The 20,698-nt window shown below is 42.8% G+C and overlaps 1 protein-coding gene across 2 annotated transcripts in view; it reads left to right on the top strand.

Moving 5' to 3' along the window:
- SGPL1 (sphingosine-1-phosphate lyase 1) overlaps positions 1-20,698 on the top strand; it is a 52,887-nt gene that overhangs the window by 20,395 nt on the left and 11,794 nt on the right. For both annotated transcript variants that reach the window (XM_052639966.1, XM_052639965.1), the window contains exons 3-7: positions 2,163-2,328; positions 7,547-7,614; positions 10,999-11,146; positions 13,462-13,538; positions 14,968-15,096. In XM_052639966.1, the coding sequence (XP_052495926.1) occupies positions 2,163-2,328; positions 7,547-7,614; positions 10,999-11,146; positions 13,462-13,538; positions 14,968-15,096 (588 nt within the window). The remainder of the gene's footprint in view (positions 1-2,162; positions 2,329-7,546; positions 7,615-10,998; positions 11,147-13,461; positions 13,539-14,967; positions 15,097-20,698) is intronic.

Below are 20,698 nucleotides of genomic sequence, written 5' to 3'. Positions count from 1 at the left end.
CTCCTCCGTCCATGGGATTTTCCAGGCAAGAGTACTGGAGTGGGGTGCCATTGCCTTCTCCGTAAAATGTTAATAGATACTGACAAGTCACTTACAAAAGTACCTGTCAATTTATGCTTCCAATCTCTGTGCTTTTTTTTTTTTTAAGCGCATTTTAAATCTGGACCTGGTGTACTCCCCTAGCCTCGGTTTGCTTGTAACTTGATGTGTTCCCTCATTTACTTGGCCTCTGTCAGCCGTGTCCAGGCCTTTGTTCAGTACAGCCTGTCTGCCAGGCACCCTGCTAGGTGCTGAGGATGGATTCTGGAGAAGACAGAATACGGTCTCTGCCCTCATCTTGTGTGTGCGCTTACTGCACAGAGCTTTTTGCCATTCCCAGGCTCCTTGATGCGTTTGCTGCTATTATTCTCTCTTCTGGGTATGAGTTTTTGTTTTTTCTACCTAGAGACTTTTATTTGGTCATTCTATAGATTTTATCCTCTGTCTTGTCTTCCTCATCTCCCCACAGGTAGAGGTAGGTAGGCCTTCCTTAGTGATCTCTGTTAGCATCCTTTTTATAGTGCTTGTCCTGAATAGTTCTGATTACTCATTTATTTATGCACGTGCCCATGTGTGTCTGCCTGTGTATGTATGGGCCTCATTAGATTATAAGCTCATAAGGGCAAGAACTTACACTGTTTACCTTGATGTTCCCCCAGCTTAATGCCTTAAACACTGGAGGAGCTTCATAAATGTCGAGGAAGGGAATGAATGGCAAACTAAAGATGGACTTGTTTTGTTTGGGGCACTCGGGGCGCTTGTGAATATGGCTGGGATCCGGTCAGTCTTCAGGTACCCAACCGTGCAGGGAGATGAGGATCACGAGTCCGCACGGCACATTGTCATAAGCTCTGTGTTGAGGCACGAGTGAATGCTTGACAGGAGATTTACTCTCATGAGTTGGGTGTTCTGGTGACTTCTCAGAGGAGAGGGTTTTTTTCTTGCTTGTGCTAGCTGTTGTGAATGATTCACGTCATAAGATACAGTTCCTTGCCTTAAGAGTTTTTGTCAAATGGGGCCTTAGAGCAGAGATGGGTGGACTATGGCCTGTGGGGCCAAACCTTGCCTGCTGCCTGTTTTTGTATAGCCTGTGAGCTAAGAATGATACTTTAATTTTGCAATTGTTTTTATAAAAAAAGTATTTTGTGATTGTGAAATTACATGAAATTCAAGTTTTAGCATCTGGAATTAAATTTTGTTGGAACACGGCTCCCTTCAAGTCTTCACCCTCTGTTTCGTGGCTGCGTTTGCTGTGGCCGCAGAGCTGAGTAGTTGTGACACAGACTGCTTGGCCTGTAGTACCTAAAATATTTACTCTGTGGCCTTTTACAGAAATAGTCTGCTGCCTTTTGGGCTGTGGTGTCGTTCAGTTGCCCAGTCGTGTCTGACTCTTTGCGACCCCATGGACTGCAGCATGTCACGCCTTCCTGTGCTTCACCATCTCCTGGAGTTTGCCCAGGTTCATGTTCATCGGTGATGCCATCCAGCCATCTCATCCTCTGATGTCCTCTTCTCCTTCTGCCTCAATCTTTCCCAGCACTGGGGACTTTTCCAATGAATTGTCTATTTGCCTTTTGGATTAAAGAATGGGAAAGATTCAAATAAAGAAGAGAAGAAGAGAAAGACATATTGAGAGGATTAGTTTGAGTTAAGATAATGGGATGGGTACTTCCCTGGTGGTCCAGTGGTTAAGAATCCACTTCCTGTGCAGGGAATGTGGGTTTGATCCCTGGTCAGGGAACTAAGATACCATGTGCTGTGGGGCAGTTCAGACAACGTGCCACTGCAGCGACCCAGCGCAGCCAACGGAGAAGATGGTAGGACAGTAAGTCCTGCAGTCTTCCAGAAGTTTCAGAGCTGCAATGATGACCCAGCTTAACCTTTTATGTTACAGACAGAGGATCAGAAACTTTGTCAAAGTCCACATGTCTGTTAAGGGGCAGTGTCCACTGCAGTCCCTGGAGCAGAAGCTTTGCGGACTTTAGAGGATGATAAGATTACTGCTGGGGTAGGGCCACATCATGAATGGCCTTGCCCTTGAAACAATAAGGGTTGAAAAACAAACTAAGAACAGACTTCCTTTCTCTCTCTGAAAGTAATATTTTTTTCTTTTGTATTTCTAGAAGGCCTTTGAGCCCTACTTTGAGATTTTGGAAGTATATTCCACAAAGGCCAAGAACTACGTGAACGGGCACTGTACCAAGTACGAGCCCTGGCAGCTGATTATGTGGAGTGTCGTGTGGACCCTGCTGATAGTCTGGGTGTATGAGTTTGTCTTCCAGCCAGAGAGTAAGTATATTGCCCCCCCTCTGTAAAGGTACAGTGGAGTTAACACCAGCTTTGGAACTCGGGGCTAATGGATTGGGCTAACTTCTTGCCTGGTTGGTTTGGTTCTGATTTTTAAAATCTGTTTAGATAGAAAGGGCATTGCCTTCTGACTGGTAATGTTTTAATAGGACTCTTGTGTGACTGTAACTGTTTATGTTGATTTTCCTGGATTTGAAATTTGCATTAAAACCCCTGAGAGATTAGTCATCATAAGGACCCAGAATGTGGCTCAGATGCTCTTCACTTTTACTTTCTTGCCTAGAACATAATTGTGTCAACTGGAGTTCTCTAAGCATGGATTTATTGCTTTCATTATAGGCTTTTTTTTCAATAAAAGATTATGTGAAATTAGAACAGCACCCATGCAGCGACCATTGGAATGTCTGCTGTGTGTCAGGCACTGCCATGCTCTAGAGGTGTCTCTACAGTACAAGTAATACAGGGTCCCTGTCCTCTTGGAACTGAACCTCTGCTGTCAGGACAGTACACTTTGAGCTTCCTGGGTAGGGACTCCGGCAGCCAGACTGATGGGAAGAGAAGGCCTCTCCTCAGGGAGTGTGGGAACTGAGAAGTTTTTTAGTGATCAGTTTGTCCATCTTCCATCCTTGCTAAGACCCTGCTCATGTTCCCTGCACCCCACCCCCACCCCCTACCACTTGGTGGTGTGCTAGCTCCTTACGAGTTCCTCCCGTGTGGGCTGGGTTGCGTAAGTCAACGGTAGGAGAGGTGATGGGTGTTGTGTACACGCTCCTGCTCCCCTTCCTCACCCATAGTAGGGTATCTGAGTTAGTAACATTGATGAGACTTCCTTATCAGTTCTCATCTGTTTAAAATTTCCCTTAACTGTTTGCTTCCCTGATAACATCTATTTGAAGGGGCTCTTCAACTCATATTTTTTTCTGTTTTTTTCCTTCTTCCCCTAGGAAAGTCAGCTTAGAGGCCAGATTCTGTTTTATCCCTTTACCATGATGATTAGCCAGCCGTCCGGTAACACTCTGCCACATTGCCAAGTTATAGCAGAGTTAGCATCGCACTTAATTAAAGTAGAGGTGAAATGTCCTCAGTTTCTGCTCCTAGTGCTTGCAAGACTTTCTCATAAATTCATGACAGATTATACAGACTAACCCTTGTGCTTCATTTGCTCCATGGTTTGGGAACAGACGCAACCCCTGTCCTTCTGCTCAGGCTTATTCCTTTCCTGGGAAGCATTTGATTCACTGCCGCCCACCATTCTGTCTGATTCCAGAGGGTTCTAAGGAGTAGCAGTTCTTGGTTTTTTTATTGTGATGAAATATACAGAACATAAAATGTATCATTTTACCCATTTTTAAGTGGAAAGTTGTGACATTAAGAACATTCACATTGTTATGGAGCCATCACCACCACCTTTCTCATAATTCTAGGCTCTGTGCCCATGAAACTTGACCTTCCGACTGCTTTCTCTCCTCAGCTCCTGGCATTCACCATTCTCTGTGTTTTTCCTTTTAAAGTGGCGCTTTGTAAATCTGAGCTACAGATTTACTTACAATCATAAGCATGTCTTCCTGTTAGAGAAACTATCTATTTACTTGGTCTTGGTCAGAGACCTTGGTCAGGCCAGAGTCAAGGTCAGGGACCTTGAGGTTTATATTTCTCCAGTATGTTGGGTATTAGGTATTTACTTGTATTTTCCATTGTGCAGCCCACAGTGCCCGTGCCCGTGCCCATTTTGTTTAACCCATAGTAGAAGCTCAGCCATCTGAGGTCCTGCTACTTACTTACCTGCCTTTAGTGTTCAGAAACGAATGTGCGAGCTCTGAGTACACCATGAGAACACTAATACTAGCAGTGTTAATGGTATGTGCCGTCTAAATCTTTGTGAACTCCAAGCCATTGCATGGTTTTTAGTAACATTTTTTCTTACTATGAAAGCAGTACATTTTCATTGTATAAAATCAGGCAATATGGTAAGCCATAAGAATGAAATTAAGATCTTGTTACCTAGAGATAGCCACTGTTTATGTATCTGTATGGCTGTCTGTGGCTTCCCAGGTGGCTCAGTGGTGAAGAATCTGCCTGCCAAAACAGAAGACACAGGAGATGCGGGTTCGATCCCTGGGTTGGGAAGATCTTCTGGAGTAGGAAATGGCACTTGCTCCAGTATTCTTGCCTAGAAAATTCCATGGACAGAAAAGCCTGCAGGCTACAGTCCATGGGGATGCAAATAGTTGGACACTACTGAGCAACTGATCATGCAGGCGCCCACCTCTTTCTGTATCTGAATCATACAAAATTAATTTCGTAGGTTGAAAATTGCTGACTATTGGCAATTTCATATTGCTTAAATACACAACACACTTTTTATTTTATAACTTCCACCTTGAACTTTAGACACAGATAGAAATGTCTTCCTTCCATAGATCGGGTAATTTTGATAGAAGTGCCAATTTTTTTAGCACCTTGCTCACGTAGACGTATTCTGTGTATTAGTAAGCACTGAGTTCCTTTTGGTGTATTGCCCTAGGGGAGTCTAAAGTCCAACTAGTGATAAATTTTGCTGATCTTCAAATTCTGGGTACCCTCCTGAGGGAGAGAGGGTAATTGTGGAACACAGGATGGACACAGGTAGATAAGAACTGGACGCGGCAGGAGGGTAGGGCAGGGTTGGCAGTCTTGTAAGGCGTGATCTCTTTTTTTACTTCTCTGGTTATCAGCTCACATCCTTCTTCACTGATGTTGGCTTTACCTGTGGGATTGTCTGTAGGTCATCAGTAGACACCAGAGTTCTGTGGTTGTAGGAGGATTCTAGCCATGGCACCTTGGGCAGTGCCCTTCAGCCTGTTAGCCTGTTTCCTCGCAGTGAAATGGGCATACTCATAGTGCTTTACCCAGTCAGAGAGTGCTGTGAGGCTTGAGTGGCATCACTGGTGTGAAAGGGGTTTGTAAACTAAAAAGAGGCATGCATTGTTGTTCTTACACTGGCATTTCCTATTTTATTACCTTAAAACGTTCTCGTTACTTTTCTTTCTGGACCTCTGGGGATTTTTACTGTTTTAAAAAATTAACTCGTATTGCATATAGTTGCTTTACACTGTTGTGTTACTTGCTGCTGTACAGCAAAGTGAATCGGCTCTCCGCATACATGTCTGTTTCGATTTGCTTTCCATTTAGGTCACACACAGCACCGTGCGGAGCTCCCTGAGCTGCACCGTCGGTTCTCAGTAGTCACCTGCTCTGCGCACACTAGTGCACCTTCTGTTGGTCCCACTGTCCTACTTCCTGATTTTTACTTTGGAGATCATCTTTTTAGGTCTCGACCACATGGTCTTTTCATTCTTAATGTCTCTGTCTCTGATCTGTATTCTGTTCTTTTTACTCTGTACCATGTTATCTCACAGATTTCACAAAATTATGTGTTCTCCTCCACCCAGTCACATTAATGTACTTTCAGACACCTGATTCAGCTTGCTGGGTTTTAGACTTCTTTCTACCTCCTTAATTAATTGCTTCATCCATTAAAATAGGGAGTAGTTCTGAATCTTTACAGCTTTAACACTGTTAGAAATAAGCAGATAACAAGCAGCTGAACCATCTAACACTGAATGCTGCTCGTTTGATGGATTGATGTGGTGACATTTAAGAATACACTTCAGAAGAATTTATAATAATGTAGAAATGCTGTAAAGGAGAAGCGAATACAATATTCTGTGTACCATAAGATTTCAGGACTGAAAGGAAATACTCTAAGCAGAAAGTAACTGGTTTCAGCTCTTTGTCTTAGCCTGTGTCTTAGATACCTGGTTTTGTCCCAGACATTTATAGAGTGTTAACCTCAGTGCTAAGCACTTAGGGATGCAACCTAGGCAAAAACTACTATAAAGATGCATAGCATCTTTTAATAAATACCCGTAGATGGTGCAGACACCTTCTTTGGTTGGTGAAAGCTACTTTTGGGCAAGGAAATTGGAATATGCAGACCTCCTAGGAAAGCAGCAAAGTTCATTCAGTTCATGCCTTGTATCCTTGCAGAAAGCATAGGTCTAGATTCCTTTGAAACTCATTTGGGATAACTGAAAATTCTATTGTGCATGTGAAGCAGTGTAGAGTCTTAGGAGTCCAGGACTCGAAAAACAGAGACTTCATTTAAATCCTTGCCCCATCACTGATATGATCCTCGGCCTTGAGCAAGTTATTAATGCTTTGATCCTCAGCTGCCCTTGGATAGTAGGTAGTGCCTTCTATGCCAGCCTCAGAATCTTGCTGTTGGAGTCAGTTGAGATACACTGAACGTGAATTCATTAAAAGGCATGACTGTGTGTTTAGATGCCATGTATTTATAATAATTGTAATTTACAGGATCAGAATTTCAGATTTGTCCTATGTACTGCTCAACAGAATGAAGTCTGATTGGTGTCCATGATATCTGAAAGCCTTTTTAGGTCCAGAAAATGTTGTTGGGATATGTGTTGAATGAGAGACTAGAGCCCAGATTCTGGGAAGATGCATGGGTTGGTCATTTGTTTTGAGGCAGGGGAGAGAAGTATTGGGCACCTGGAAACCTTGGGAAGGTAAGGAACTCTGCGGTACACTTGGCCCAGCAGTTCTGTCTCTGGGAACTTATCCTGCAGATATGCTCTGTTGTATGCAGTACAGCATGTGTTACAAGGCTAAGCTGCTGCTTTTAACAGCAGACATCAGAAACAACCTACGTTTCCATCAGGAAAGGGCAGGTTAAATAAACTAAGGTACGTCCATCTAATGGAATACTCTGTGGATGTAAGAATGCATTAGGGAGCGCTGGTCTTTAAAAGACTGCTGCTGAGTAGAACAGGTCCAGTGCAGTGCTGGAGTTTGCTACCCTTTGTGTAAAAGAGACAAGACAAGAACGTGTCTTCACTCTTGCTTGTATATGCATACAGAAACTCTAGAAGGGTATCTAGAAACTAGTAGTAGTAGTATTAACCTGGGGGTAGGGTGAGGTACCTGGGGGATAGATGAGAGTGTGTGTGTGTTTATTTTTTTGAACCATGTTATATTACTTGTTCAAAAATTAAAAGTTTTTTTTTTTTTAAGAAACTACCTTTGTAATCTAAAGGCAAGTGTGATTACAGAGGACATGCTGAATATTGAATAGTTCATAAATTATGACTATCAGGTCATAATCCGTGGGAATTTCAATAGAACCATTTGCTTCTTTTAGGTTTATGGTCAAGGTTTAAGAAGAGATGTTTTAAGCTTATCCGGAAGATGCCTGTCATTGGTCGTCAGGTAAGCAGAGTCATTTCGCTTTTCCCTACTGCTTCGCTCCCCCATGACGATCACACCTCTTTCTTTCTGTTTACTAAAGCTAGGAGTTCAAGGGGGATGGGTGCGTTTTGTCCCATCTCCAGGAAACGTTTGACCACGTCTGGAGACATTTTGGATATCAGAAGAGGAGGTGGGTGCTCTGGACATGGAGCGGACAGGGGCGAGGGATGCTGCTAAACATCCTCCAGTGCGCAGGGGCAGGCCATGCAGCGGAGACCCATCAGACTCAGAACGCAGAAGTGCCACGAGTGAGAAGCATGATGACACTCTTTCTCCACCATGTTTGACCAGAGGAGAAAGGAGATGTCTGTTCAGGAAAAATTTGAAATTAGACCACCTGACAGAAGTGACAGGAAGCTTTGGAAGAATATTTGGTGGTGGTGGTTTAGGCGCTGAGTCGTGTCCAACTCTTGCGACCCCCTGGACTGTAGCCTGCCAGGCTCCTCTGTCCATGGGGATTCTCTAGGCAAGAATGCTGGAGTGGATTGCCAGTTCCTCCTCCAGGGGATCTTCCTGTCCCAGGAATTGAACCTGGGTCTCTTGCATTGCAGGCAGATTCTTTACCAACTGAGCTATGAGGGAAGCGGAGCAATATTTGGCTGAGCTGAATTTAGATACTTAGCAGGGATTGAGTGCTTACATGGTTCAGGGTTGGCAGGCTTTGTAGCAGGCTGGATATGAAGCATTTTAGGCGTGGCAGGCCACACCACACCTGTCAGCCTCTCAGCTCTGTCCCTGTGGAGGCAAAGCAGCAGTAGAGCAGCGGGTGGAGGAGTGGGCCTGTGTTGCGGCAAGAATCTCCTTATAGCCACAGTCCACACTCGGCCTGTAGTTTGCTGATCCCAGGTTCAGAAACTTAGCAGAGCTGTTCTCTCGCTCTTTGTTCATATTTGTAGTGTAGTCTGTTCCCTTCACTGGCTCCTCTCTGACCTCACCCACACTCAGGATGAGACAGTCGCCTCTGCCTTCCCACGGGTTCTTTATCACAGATGAAGACCAACAGGGCAGGCGCCCCACTGCAGGCTCTGACGAAGGCACACAGCCCTCGATGGCTTCCTCTCCCCTGCCTCCCACCCTCCCCCTCAGCTTTCCTGCAAGCTTTCTTTGATTTTTGGCTTTCAGTTCCTTTCCCCCTTTCCTGGCCAAATCAGAAAAGATGGCAGTTACTTCCAGCCTTTGACTCATGTCCATTCAGACGACTGTGTGAACTCTCCCAGAACTTTGTATTTTTAGGTTCATTTCCTGTGGGGAAGTGGAAGTAATAACGGCTGGAGAAGGAGAGAAATGAGGGCTTTTATTTGACCCTTAATCATATTAAGCCCTAAAATCAATCTGCTGTAGTCCTTAGAGAACAAAGAGCAGGGGAGAGGAAGGATAGGGAGGACAGGCTGATTACAAGGGAGAAGAGTGTTTCCCTTATCATTTCCTGTATTCCCCGCCCCCCCCCCCCCCACCCTTATTCCTTACACTTTGCTCCTTCCATTTCTAATTTTGATACAAATGAATGCTGGGGTTCCAGAACCCATTAAATATATATGATAACAGCATTGGAAGATATTATTCAATTGTGTTACTTAGTAAATACAGCAGCATTGGAAGGTACTTAGAAAATGTATAATCAACTTTCAACTTTCAGATGCAGATTATGAGGTGCAGAGACAAAAGTTACTTGTTTTGAGCGAGTGTGTGTGTCCCTCCTCATTCATTGAGCATCTGCTCAGCGTTAGGTACCATTCTGGGTGCTGGGGACATAGTGCAGGACCACTTGGGAGGCCACGCCCTTCCCACATGGAATCTACATTTCAGTACTAAGGAAAGACAGAAAATGAATAAGGAAGCAAATACATACGAATTTCCCTTTGAGATAAATGCTGTGAAGAAATTAAAATGCAGTGGAGCTTCAGAGGCAAGAATTGATGAGGTGACTTGAGGAAGTGCTTGCTGTGCTTTCTGATAGCCTCTCGTGGTCAGTTTTGTCTGTTTTATTACAGTAGCATCAGCTGTGCACGGAAGCCCAGCTTTCATAGTTCTGGTTACGTTTATGCAGCACAGTTCTTTATGTAAATCCAAAAAATATCTTCGTGCCCATCACATACTGCTCTGGCATTGTCCAGGAGTATTCCCTGTTCTTCCTGCCAGTGTCTGCCCGATAGACTGTTGCAGACATGTTCCAAAGGAGGGGCTTTCCCTGTGGTTTTATTGAGGGCCACAGCTAAGAAGACCATCTTGGATTCTAATCATCCACTGCTAGAGATGAGACAACCTAAATGTTTGGAATGAGGCGTCAAACTTTAACAGACATAGGGCTGAAACCATGTCACTGTAACACACACGAGTTGTAATGTGTAGCCACTCTTCCCTAAATCTGCAAACCAAGAGTCTCTCATTACAACTAGCAGTCTCTGCTGTATTCTTCCTATCTGCTCTGTTCCTCCCTTCCCCCCTTACCCTAGCACTTTTCATTACCTTTATTTTCTGACTGTGATGCTTAGAGATAAGCTTCAGGACAGGACTTAGCCCCCGCCCCGCCTAAGCTGGTACTGCCCAAGTCTGTTTTGTCCACTGTGTATCCCTGGCCCACTGTGTATCACTGTTGTATAGTTCAGCAGATGTTTACTAGTGAAGGAATGAAAGAACATGAGGATGGGGATGGAAACAAAATAACCGTAGTTGATAAAGTATGTGGCAGAAAGGCCCGTAGCGCCTCCTAGCACTGGAGAGTGGGGCAGTGCGAGCTGTCAGCCTGAGGAGACAGGCGGCAGCCTCCCTGGCTCTTCCCGGCATGTCTGCCTTACTCTTCTGCGTGGGATTCTTGTAAGGCCTCCAGTTCCTGGTGGGTTCTGGGCGTGCCTGGTGAAGGAGCCCCTCGCTGGCTCGAGCACCAGAATCTGTTTTACTGCTGCTTGGCCTGTTTCCTGGCTGCTGTTCATGGTTCTACCTTGGTTTCTTCGGTGCATACATTGTAGCTGCTGCCAAGGCACGAACAAGGTCTGACTCTTGCCCGCAGAGAAGTGCTGACTTCAGCAAATGCAGACCAGGCAAAGCATTGGTGATAGCACCCTGACAGAGGAAAGGGGCGGGGCGGGGTGGGACACCGGGTGTATCTTTGACCTTTAGAGAGAGAGCTGACTTTTCAGACTTCTAAGAGACTGTTGCCCAGGTGAGATAACAGCTGAAGGGGTCACAATGTCAATGTACCTCTTTAAGAAAAAGTACCGTCCTTGTTCTCAAGCACTTGTGCAGTGCCCAGCATCAAGCAGTTGGTTTGGTGATGTAACTGGTTCTTCACTCTCAATACTGTATTCTCCTGTCTCCCTGTTAACTTTATCTTCCTTACCTTTGGAGATCCAAGATAAGTTGAACAAGACCAAGGAAGATATTAGCAAGAACATGTCATTCCTGAAAGTGGACCAAGATTACGTGAAAGCCCTGCCCTCTCACGGTCTGAGCCCGGCTGCAGTCCTAGAGAAGCTCAAAGAATACAGCTCTAAGGGTATGGTTCTCAGCAAATGCACGCTGCCCACTTCCTTAATGTGGCTGGTCACTCACTCACTATTGGATGTTTATAGAGATTAAGTAGAGTTCATCCCTGGTGCTTCTGTGTTCAGGAGGGCCCACCACCTGTCTCAAAGGCTGAATTTCATCTTTTAAAAACTATGTTTAGATTCATTCTTCACCTATAAAGCAAGCAGATCTCAGAGAAGATGGAACTTGGTTCCACTTCTTTTCTAACCCTGAATAAAATAGATTTGTTTTTTGGAAAGACAAAATGTGATAAGACTGAAATAGAGATTCATTTTAGAAATTATGGAATCTGTATAGAGGCACAGAAGAAATAAGAAGTCAGTATAATTTCATCCTCAAAAGACAAACACAGATGATATATATATCTATACATCCATATCTCAAAATGTTCATGGTATTTTGTGTAATAAGCCCACACGTGTACATGTATGCATGTAGGAAGGATAAATGCACTTAGCAGCCTAGTGTTAAGAGTATAGCCCATGGACTCAACCTTGACTCACATCTAGTTCAGCCACTTAACAGGATGGCCTCAGGTGAGTTACTTCACTTCTTTATGCCTCTGTATCTATCTATCTGCAATGAGGATAGTAATTGTAATACTAACCTGAAAGGATAATTGTAGAGATTAAATGAGGTCATACATGTAAGCATATAACACCTGGTTTATAATAGGTACTCAATAAATTTCAATAAATGTTAACTATTATTAATGCAAACATGTTTGTTACAAATTAGGATTATATTACAAATAAGTTAAACATAGGCTTTTTCATTTGGCATAATTTTAGATTTATAGAAAGTTTGCAAAGATATACAGAGATTTCCCACAAACCTCTCACTCAGCTTCTCCTGATGTTAACATCTAAAATAAGCTTGGTACATGTGTCAAAACTAAAAAAATTAACATTGGTACAGTGCTGTTACCTAAACCACAGATTCAATTCCTGTTTCACCAGGGTTATCTATAATGTCTTTTCTCCTGTGCTAGGATCCAGGGTACCATACTGTATTTTAAAAGTTCTAATTGACATGTGTTGAATTTTTAATGATATTTTTGATCAGATGATACAAAACTAGATACAGTCCAGGAATTATACAGGATATAAAACAGGGATTAGCATTCTGAGACCTGCAGATTAAAGATCTCTACATATGAGTGCTGGGTTGGCTGCCTCATATCTCCCTCCCTTCCATTTCTGAGTCGCTGTCCATTCCCATTACTCTGCAGCTCCAGTAAAAGAGCAGGAAATGAAAGCACACGCCCTGCTTTTGAAATGCAGGTGACCTCTGGTCTGAAGACGTGCCTGTCACAGAGCAGTCCTCTGAGGACAACGTCAGCTTGGCCACAAGCCAGAGCTGGCCCGTCACGTGAGGATGAGGGTTTGTCTGGATAGTCGCTGCTCCGTCTCTGCTCTCCCTGGAGCTGCAGACCTTGGCTCTGTTAGAGTGATGGCAGCAGTCTTCAGTTGAGTGCTTCTGTAGTTCTCACTGCTCACTTTCAGTAGGGCGCAGGCATGTTAAAGGACCTGAGACCCCCACACGAGTGGATTTGTTGGCATTGTGGAGCGTCTGGGGGAGCACCTCAGAGAAGCGTGGGAGGCCGGGCCTCACCTCCCGGTCAGGAACCTTTCCTCGGATCCTTCTCCCAGTGCTGGCTGTGTTGCTGACGCTGAGTGCTGTGGCAGATGTTGCTGGAAGCAGGTGGCTGACTCTGTACGGGTTTCCAGGCTTGTCTGAGGGTGATGCTGATGGCTCACATCTCACCATGGGTTGTCCAGTCAGAGATTCAGTTCCCTGACTCCAGCTCTGGTGATCCTGTGCTGAGATTTTGCACTTTGCCTTACTCTTTTCTGCTAACTCTGCTCATAGCAGTTTCCACACTTCCTTTGACTGGCTAGAAAGGGAGAGAAGGTGGAAGCCCCTGCAGAAAAAGGTCACGCGGAGCCATACAGGGAACAGAAAGCGAGTGTAGATAGAGGAAGTGGTTCTGCTGGTAGAGGCCAGTTGGGGATGATGACGTTACTAGTGGACTCTCCTTATTGTACCTAGATGCTGTTGCTACCTTTTTCACACTGTTGTTGATGGTAGTGGTTGACCTTTCATCTTTCTTTTGCTGTGACAGTCTTTACTGAAGCTCTTTTTCTTGATTTAACGTAAGGATGCCTTGGAGTTTCCGCTCCAACTCTTGTACGCAGAGGAGTTTCTCCCTGTTTCTTCTTTAGAATCTGTCTCCCCAGAGGCTCCTGCTTACTGATCCAGTGGTCTGCCCTTTCTCTGCAGATGTCTTGTGGCAAGAGGGGAAAGCCTCCGGAGCAGTGTACAGTGGGGAAAAGGAGCTCACTGACCTCCTCGTGAAGGTGAGCAAGTGCCTAGTCCTTGGAAGGAGTGTGCGGCTCTGCTGGTTTAGATGATCACATCTTTTTCTCTTTATTCTTGTAATTAAAAAAAAAATTACTTAAGGGAAGTTTATTGTTAAAACTAAACAGGTTCAATGTCTCTTACCCAACATAGACAAATATGCATAACATTGTCCAAGACATCTTCAGTCTGTAAAAAAGTAAGATGTAACTTATGTCTCCAGGCTTAATAGACACCTTGTGTAGAAAGCAGATGGCTAGGGAAGGTAGTCCATCATTTGCGATTGTTAATGATAAGATATATTTTGTTGGATCAGAAGAGATAAGGGATGGAAACTTGGTCATGGTTTCCTGTACCCCTTGAGTCTCAAATCAGAGAATCTGAGAATGAGCAGTGGTCTCAGTTATAATTCATATAATTGTCATATTTTTTTGTTGACTTTAGAATTGCTTTAGCTTCTTCCATTTCTAATCAGATTTATTTTTTAAATCTCACTTTGTCATACAAAACTGGCATTGGACTGTTGCTTTCTAAGGATTTTGTGTTTGATTATTAGAACTATGGAACTGTGCATACCTTACTACATACTACATGTCTTGCTCAGCTGTATTTTGACATAATACCCTGACCTTACTTTTGTGCTTAACAATCTTTCAGTGACTTCCCATTGTCTACAGGACAAATCCTAAGCTGCTTATGCAACCAAAAATACCAGTCCCTTCGTGAGCCAGATCCCACCTATTTTTTTCAGCCATTCTTGTTATTTCCCCACATGAACACTGACTCCTGCCTTTTCTGTTTACTGAGTACCTTGCTTCTTTGTTGTTTTCCTTTCCCTCGTTCTTGCTACCTGTTCTTAATGATGAATTCTTATTCACGGTTCAAGGTTCCACTCAACAGACACCACCAGACCACTCAGAATGTTCGTGACTCCTTCTTTGAGGCCCCTTGCCTTCATGTACATACACAAATCTGGTATCACACTGAAAATAGTTATGCCACACACTCTACTAAGTGCTTCGCGTGTGTTTGCTTCGTGTGTGTTTGCTTCGTGTGTGTTATCTTACTTATGGCTAGAACCCCATCAGCTGTGTACTGTGATTATCCTCTTTAACATATGGGGAAACAGCCTCAGTGAGGTTATTTACCTAAGATTACACAGCTAGCCGTGACAGTTAAAGCTAAGATTTCAAACTGGGTCTGTTGGGTGTTTTAGTCAGTGCTTTTAACCACATGTATACTTCCTCTGTTAGCACTGGGTCAAGATAATTTTCATGCCTGTCTCCTCCACTGCAGCATGTCGATCTTCTTTAGACTGGAGGCCATATCTTGCCATTTTCCCAGTTCCTGTTGTATCTAACATAGTTGGCCTGATTCTTTTTCCTGTATGATGTAAGCGTCTCCACATGTGCTTGCATTTCTCCATAGGCTTATGGAGATTTTGCATGGAGTAATCCACTGCATCCAGATATCTTCCCCGGACTCCGGAAGATAGAGGCAGAGATTGTGAGGATGGCTTGTTCCTTATTCAATGGGGGACCAGATTCCTGTGGATGTGTAAGTATATGCAAATGACATTCTATAATATGACTTGTTTTTTTTTTTTTAGTATAAAGTAGAAGGTTATTAAAAACATACTGTTACACAAGTAATACATGATTATTGTAAGAAGATCGAGCTGAACAGAAATTTTTAAAGATTACTTGCAATGTTGTAATTAGTGTCTTATCAGCATTTTAGTAAATATCTTCTAGATTTTTTTTTTCTTCAGTCTTTTATTTTGAAAATCTTTAAACTTATATTGTCAGGATAGTTCTCCTATCTCTTCTCTTTTTCTCTCTCTCCCTTTCTTTCTTCCACCCACATACCTAACCACTTTGTTGTTGTTGTTCAGACGCTCAGTCATGTCTGACTCTTTGCGACCCCATGGACTGCAGCACACCAGGCTTCCCTGTCCTTCAGCAACTCCCAGAGCTTGCTCAAACTCACGTCTGTTGAGTCGGTGATGCCATCCAACCATGTCATCCCCTCTTGTCCCCCTCTCCTCTTGCCCTCAATTTTTCCCATCGTAAGGGTCTTTTCCAATGAGTCAGCTCTTCGCATCAGGTGGCCAAAGTATTGGAGCTTCAGCATCAGTCCTTCCAATGAATATTCAGGGTTTATTTCCTTTAGGGTTGATTGGTTGGATCTCCTTGCTGTATAATTTTGTCAAAGCATCTCATCGTTTTTTGATATACTTGTTTTGCTTGAGCTGGATATTGTTTTGCCATAAATCAAATCTTAGTTGGTTTAGGATTAAAGAAAGAGTCATTGTATTTAAAGATATACATGAGGATTCCTTCTCTCAACTGTTCTTTCTAGTAGATGTTTGTTAGTTTTCCTAAACTGTGATTGATGAACTTCTATTGAGATTTGTTACTATAGACTGGTATTGCCTTCTCTAGACAAAACTAAATTTCAGCTTATGCAAGACAGAGTTAACCCAGGGTACTATAATGGTAACCTCTAGGTGCTGATGCTGTCATACTTCTCTAATCGTCATGAAGTCTGCAAATTAAATTACTGAAGGGCCCATCCCAAGACAAGAACATTTTATAGTTACTTTTTTCTTCCCCAATAAGCAGCATTGGGTTTTAGTTTTAAGTTGGCACCATGAAAAATCAACATGTTCAAATATTCAGTAGCTAACAAAATGAGTGTCTGGTATTCCAGACACTCATTAAAAAAAAAAAAAAAAAGATTCTAAAACTGTTAAAAACTGAATCAACCCTAATCTAGCAGTGGGTTCCCTTATGGCATTTAATGAATGGGGTGATACAGATGCCGATATTCTTACAGTACCTGGGTATTCTGTGCCATTAGACTCTTAATGAACTTTTAAGAGAGTACGCGTTAAACAACCACAAAACCAATTTGTGGTTTATCTAGTAAAGTGGAAAATACCCATATGTTATGACCCTGAAACTCCACTTCTTGGGATATATTCTAGGAAAGCTAGTACATGTGTATATCAGGGTAGATGTATATTCATAGCAACATTGTTCATGATAGTTAAATACTGGAAGTAATTCAAATTATCTCTCAGTGGTGGGGTTGATAAATTGTAGGAGACTGTGTATGCTTCAAGCTACTGTAGCTGTCACTCAGATTGATGCTCAGATTGCTCCAGTTTTTGCCACTGAGGAGCTTCTTAATTTTGACTCCAGTGTCTTTTTGCATGACTCAAAGTAGTTTTCGAAAGCTTCCTTTCTTTCCTCCCCCTGCTTTTTTTTCTTTTTTTTTGGAGAAACTATTTTTATTTGGTGAAAATATCTTTTACATTTCCTGCTTCAGATCCAGAATCAGCCCTAGTTCAAGGAGCCCTAGTTCAAGGAGCCCTAGTTGATTTATAACCATGTAAAATATTTTCATGGTTCCTAAAAGTAAAATTTATAGAACAAAGAAAGACAAGTTAACCAGAATAAAACCCAGAGAGATGAATAGAAAGTGAAGAAACATGAAAGATAGAGTGAGAAGGGCTAGCACACCTCTAGTTCATATTTAAAAGCAGTCCCCCGAAATAGATAACCTGTAAAGGTGTAACTGATAGAACAACTGATATTCTCAATAGCAACGATGGCTGGGGCAGTTGCTGGTAAAAGGCAGATGGGCTGTGAGTTAAGAAATGTTGGAGCTGGGTGATACATGCAGGGGTGTTACTAATTCCCTCTTTAACTCTGTGTATTCTTCTCGTTAGTTCTTCCATTGAGTTTCTAATTTCATTTACTGTGTTTTTCATTCTTGAGAATTCTGGTTTTTTTTTTTTTTTTTTTAGTTTGTTTGGTTGTTCTTTGTAGTCCCTTTCCTTGGCTTATGTTTTGTTTATTTAAATATATTGCACATAATTATTTTATATTCTACATCTGATAATTCCATGAGCCTTACTTTTATGTTTCTGTTCTGGTTTTACCTACGTTGTTTGTATCCTTATACCTTTGATCTTTTTTTTTTTTTTCTATGAGTTAGGGTTTTCCTGGAAACTTAACTTTTCTAGTTTTATTTACGTTGTTTGTATCCTTATATCTTTGATCTTTTTTTTTTTCCCCTATGAGTTAGGGTTTTCCTGGAAACTTAACTTGATGGTTGAAGTTAAGTTCTTTTAGAGATTTGTATTTACTTCTGCCAGTTACTGGGGAATGGCTGGGAAGTACTGCCACATTGGAGCCAGTGTAAGTCTGATTTTCAGCCCATAGTTTTGTACTGTGGAAGTAGTCTGAACTCAGACCACACACTCAAATAAAAGCTGTTTCAGCGTACATTCTTGAGAGATCCTTATTTTTCTTTGCCCTGAGTATCTGGGTTGAGAAAAGCAGTTTTTCTGGCTATCCTCCTCTGTGCCAGCAGGGTTTATTTCTCTCACTGCTAAGAGTGTGGGTGAAGTCAGTGTTTTCAGCTATGCCCTCTTAGATGCCTTACCTTGAACAGGCCCTAAACTTGTTTCCTGTTTATTTGTCAAAGTGAAAGTTTGAAGTCTGATCTAGGAGTTGGCAGTAACCTTCAGAGTTGCAACCAGCTCTGACACTTAGCTTAGATGACTCTTGATCACACAGTTATTGATCCAGTGTGTTCCTTTATGTTAGCTCAGCTGTGGATGGATGTAAACATACTTGTTAATGTTTTAGCAGGCTTTTTTAGCTGTTTCATATAGGAGGGTGGCCCAAGATGTATATTGCTGGAAACAGAAGTTACATGATTATTTTTTTCTACATGGGAGACCTTTGCATACTTCAGAGCCTCTTTCCCCTGAATCCTCTCTTCACCATGGTTTTCCTAGGATACTCAGTTTTCTAAGTGAATACGATCTCACAGATTTCCACCCGTGCCCAGCCTTCCTCTCAGTGCTTTTTGGCTATGTATGACTAGCACATGGACACAGTTCTCCAGAGCACTGAGTTTTCAGTCTCTGCCTTCTCTGGATTCACTAAATTGACCTTAAACCTTTCCTATAATCAGTATAGTGGTTCTCAGCTTCTCAGCAGTGTTTAGGATGTTCCTTGCTGTTCCTAATGTATATAGTAATTCTGCAGTCATGCGTTTTGATACTTTGTGGTTTTTTTCAGGTCTGCAGTCTCATTATTTCAGTGTCCACTCTTTGAGCTCTTGTTTTCTTCAATTCCTGTTCTTATTATATTGTCCTACAGTGAGACACAGGAGGAGTTCCCTTCTGTTCCTTAGGTTGTTGCCGTCTGAGTTGGCCTTTATTTTGCAGGCTACCTTCTTTTTCTTTTCTGTGTTTGCATAGTTACCATGCCATCTTCTTTCATCTTGGCGCATGTTTCTGTGACTGTCTCTAGACATTCTGTTTGTTCTGATGCGTGGCAGGTCTGGTCTTGTCTGAGAGGCAAGGCTTGGGTAAAGCTTTGTTCCACCTATATTAGAATATGTTGGCCTCTTCTGCAACTTCATTCAAAGTCACCTACCAGAGTTCACTCTGCCTAGCTGGAAGAGAATAGTACTCTTTGGGCTTTGAGTATTTCTTTAGCTCATCCTATATCCCTGGAGGCTTCACTTTAAAGAGCAAGTCCTGGTGTTCCCCCTCCCTGGGCTGCTTGTTTCTCCCCAGCTGCCATGTCTCTCTTACCCACTCATCAGACAGTAAGGAAACCCCCTTCACTTGGGGAATATTAATGACAATTCTCAGCATTTTGCTGTTTTACCTGGACAATTTCCACAGTTTGGAGGAGGGATTGGGAACTGTGTTTTACTCTTTGCCATGATTCAGGAACTTGTTTTGTTTTCTCATCGCCAGTATTTGAAGTTTATCGTGTTAGGTTGTCTCCTTGTTTGGTTGTTGTTATTGCAGGGTTTTACTGTTTTTTCCTTCATTCTTGCATGTACTGAGGGGAGAAAATCTGTGAAGTGGTTTCAGTCTTCTGCCTTAATACCAAAGTCCAACTCTTGTTTTCTTGCATTGTTTCCGTGCCTCTCCAGTTAGGACCTTTTTTTAGCACTGTGTCAGGGGTCAGGAGGAGACCAGATAGAATCTCAGATCCCCAGCCTCTTCAGGCACTTAGACTTTTATAAGAGAACTAATTACCTCTGGGATTATGTGAGTTTCTCTGGTTCTCTCTTACGTCTCTGCCTTTCTGTGTCTCTGTCTCTCTCGATGATCTCCTTTTGGTGAGGAAAGTTCAGAGGTAGGAAACAAGAAGACAAAGCCAGCTGACTGGGCAGTCTGGAACCTGTTCCCAACTGAGGTCTTAAGCTCTTCTCATTCTTTATTCTTCACCGGACACTGTCTTTCCTTTTTGTAGCTTCATTTGCCTCAGTTAGAATGAGTGAGAGGTGACTTTATTTACTGAAAGAAATTTGGTTGCTGCAGTAAAGTCTTGGCTTGTAGAAATGCCATCAGGTCCAAAGAGTATCTAAAAGAAAAATTTCCCAGTAGGTCCTGTTCTGCCCTTGTTTTCTGACATAGCATATACAGGGTGAGAGTTTTTGAAAGTGTTGAAAGATGTTGACTAACGTGTCCAGTAGTTACTGAGGCTTCTGTCTTCTTACTTTAGAATTAGATTTCCATTTTGGGGTGGTACAGGGGACGGGGGGTAGAGGAAATAGAGTAGCAGCAAAATTTGAACACAGAATTCGGGGTCAGAAATTAAAATCAGAAGCAGAATTTAGGTGTTCCTGCTTTTACAGTCCAAAGTACACCATTGTTTGCCTAACAGATGATACTGATTGGATTTGTTACTGGAGTGAAAATAGGACATGTGAAGTGAGTGACTAGGGGTTTGGAAATATTTCTGCTTAGGTCATTGCTGAACTGCAGTGAGAGAACAGAGCACTGAGAACTTGGTGCTTTCCTGACTTCCCTTGCCGCTGTCTTGGTTCCTCATGTGGTGTTCTGAGGTTTTATGCTGGACCCCAGGACACACTGCAGTCTGCAGCACTGACCTCAACTGTAAGCACAGAAACAAGGGTCCTGTGCCCCAGTTCAGTGCCTTACTGTGTGGATGATGGTCACGTGTTTCCTGATGGCTTCCTCAATTACAGGATGACTGACTTTTTAATCTGTCATGTAACTCCTAACCACTTGGATTTTGTAGCCTATGGTATTTCTGTCTTATATGTGGATATTACTGTAGGAAATTTCAGCCATCATCTGCTCTCATTTCATCTC

Source organism: Budorcas taxicolor, chromosome 5, assembly GCF_023091745.1.
Source record: "Budorcas taxicolor isolate Tak-1 chromosome 5, Takin1.1, whole genome shotgun sequence".
NCBI classification, from domain to species: Eukaryota; Metazoa; Chordata; class Mammalia; order Artiodactyla; family Bovidae; genus Budorcas; species Budorcas taxicolor.
This window is presented reverse-complemented; position numbering and strand designations above follow the sequence as displayed.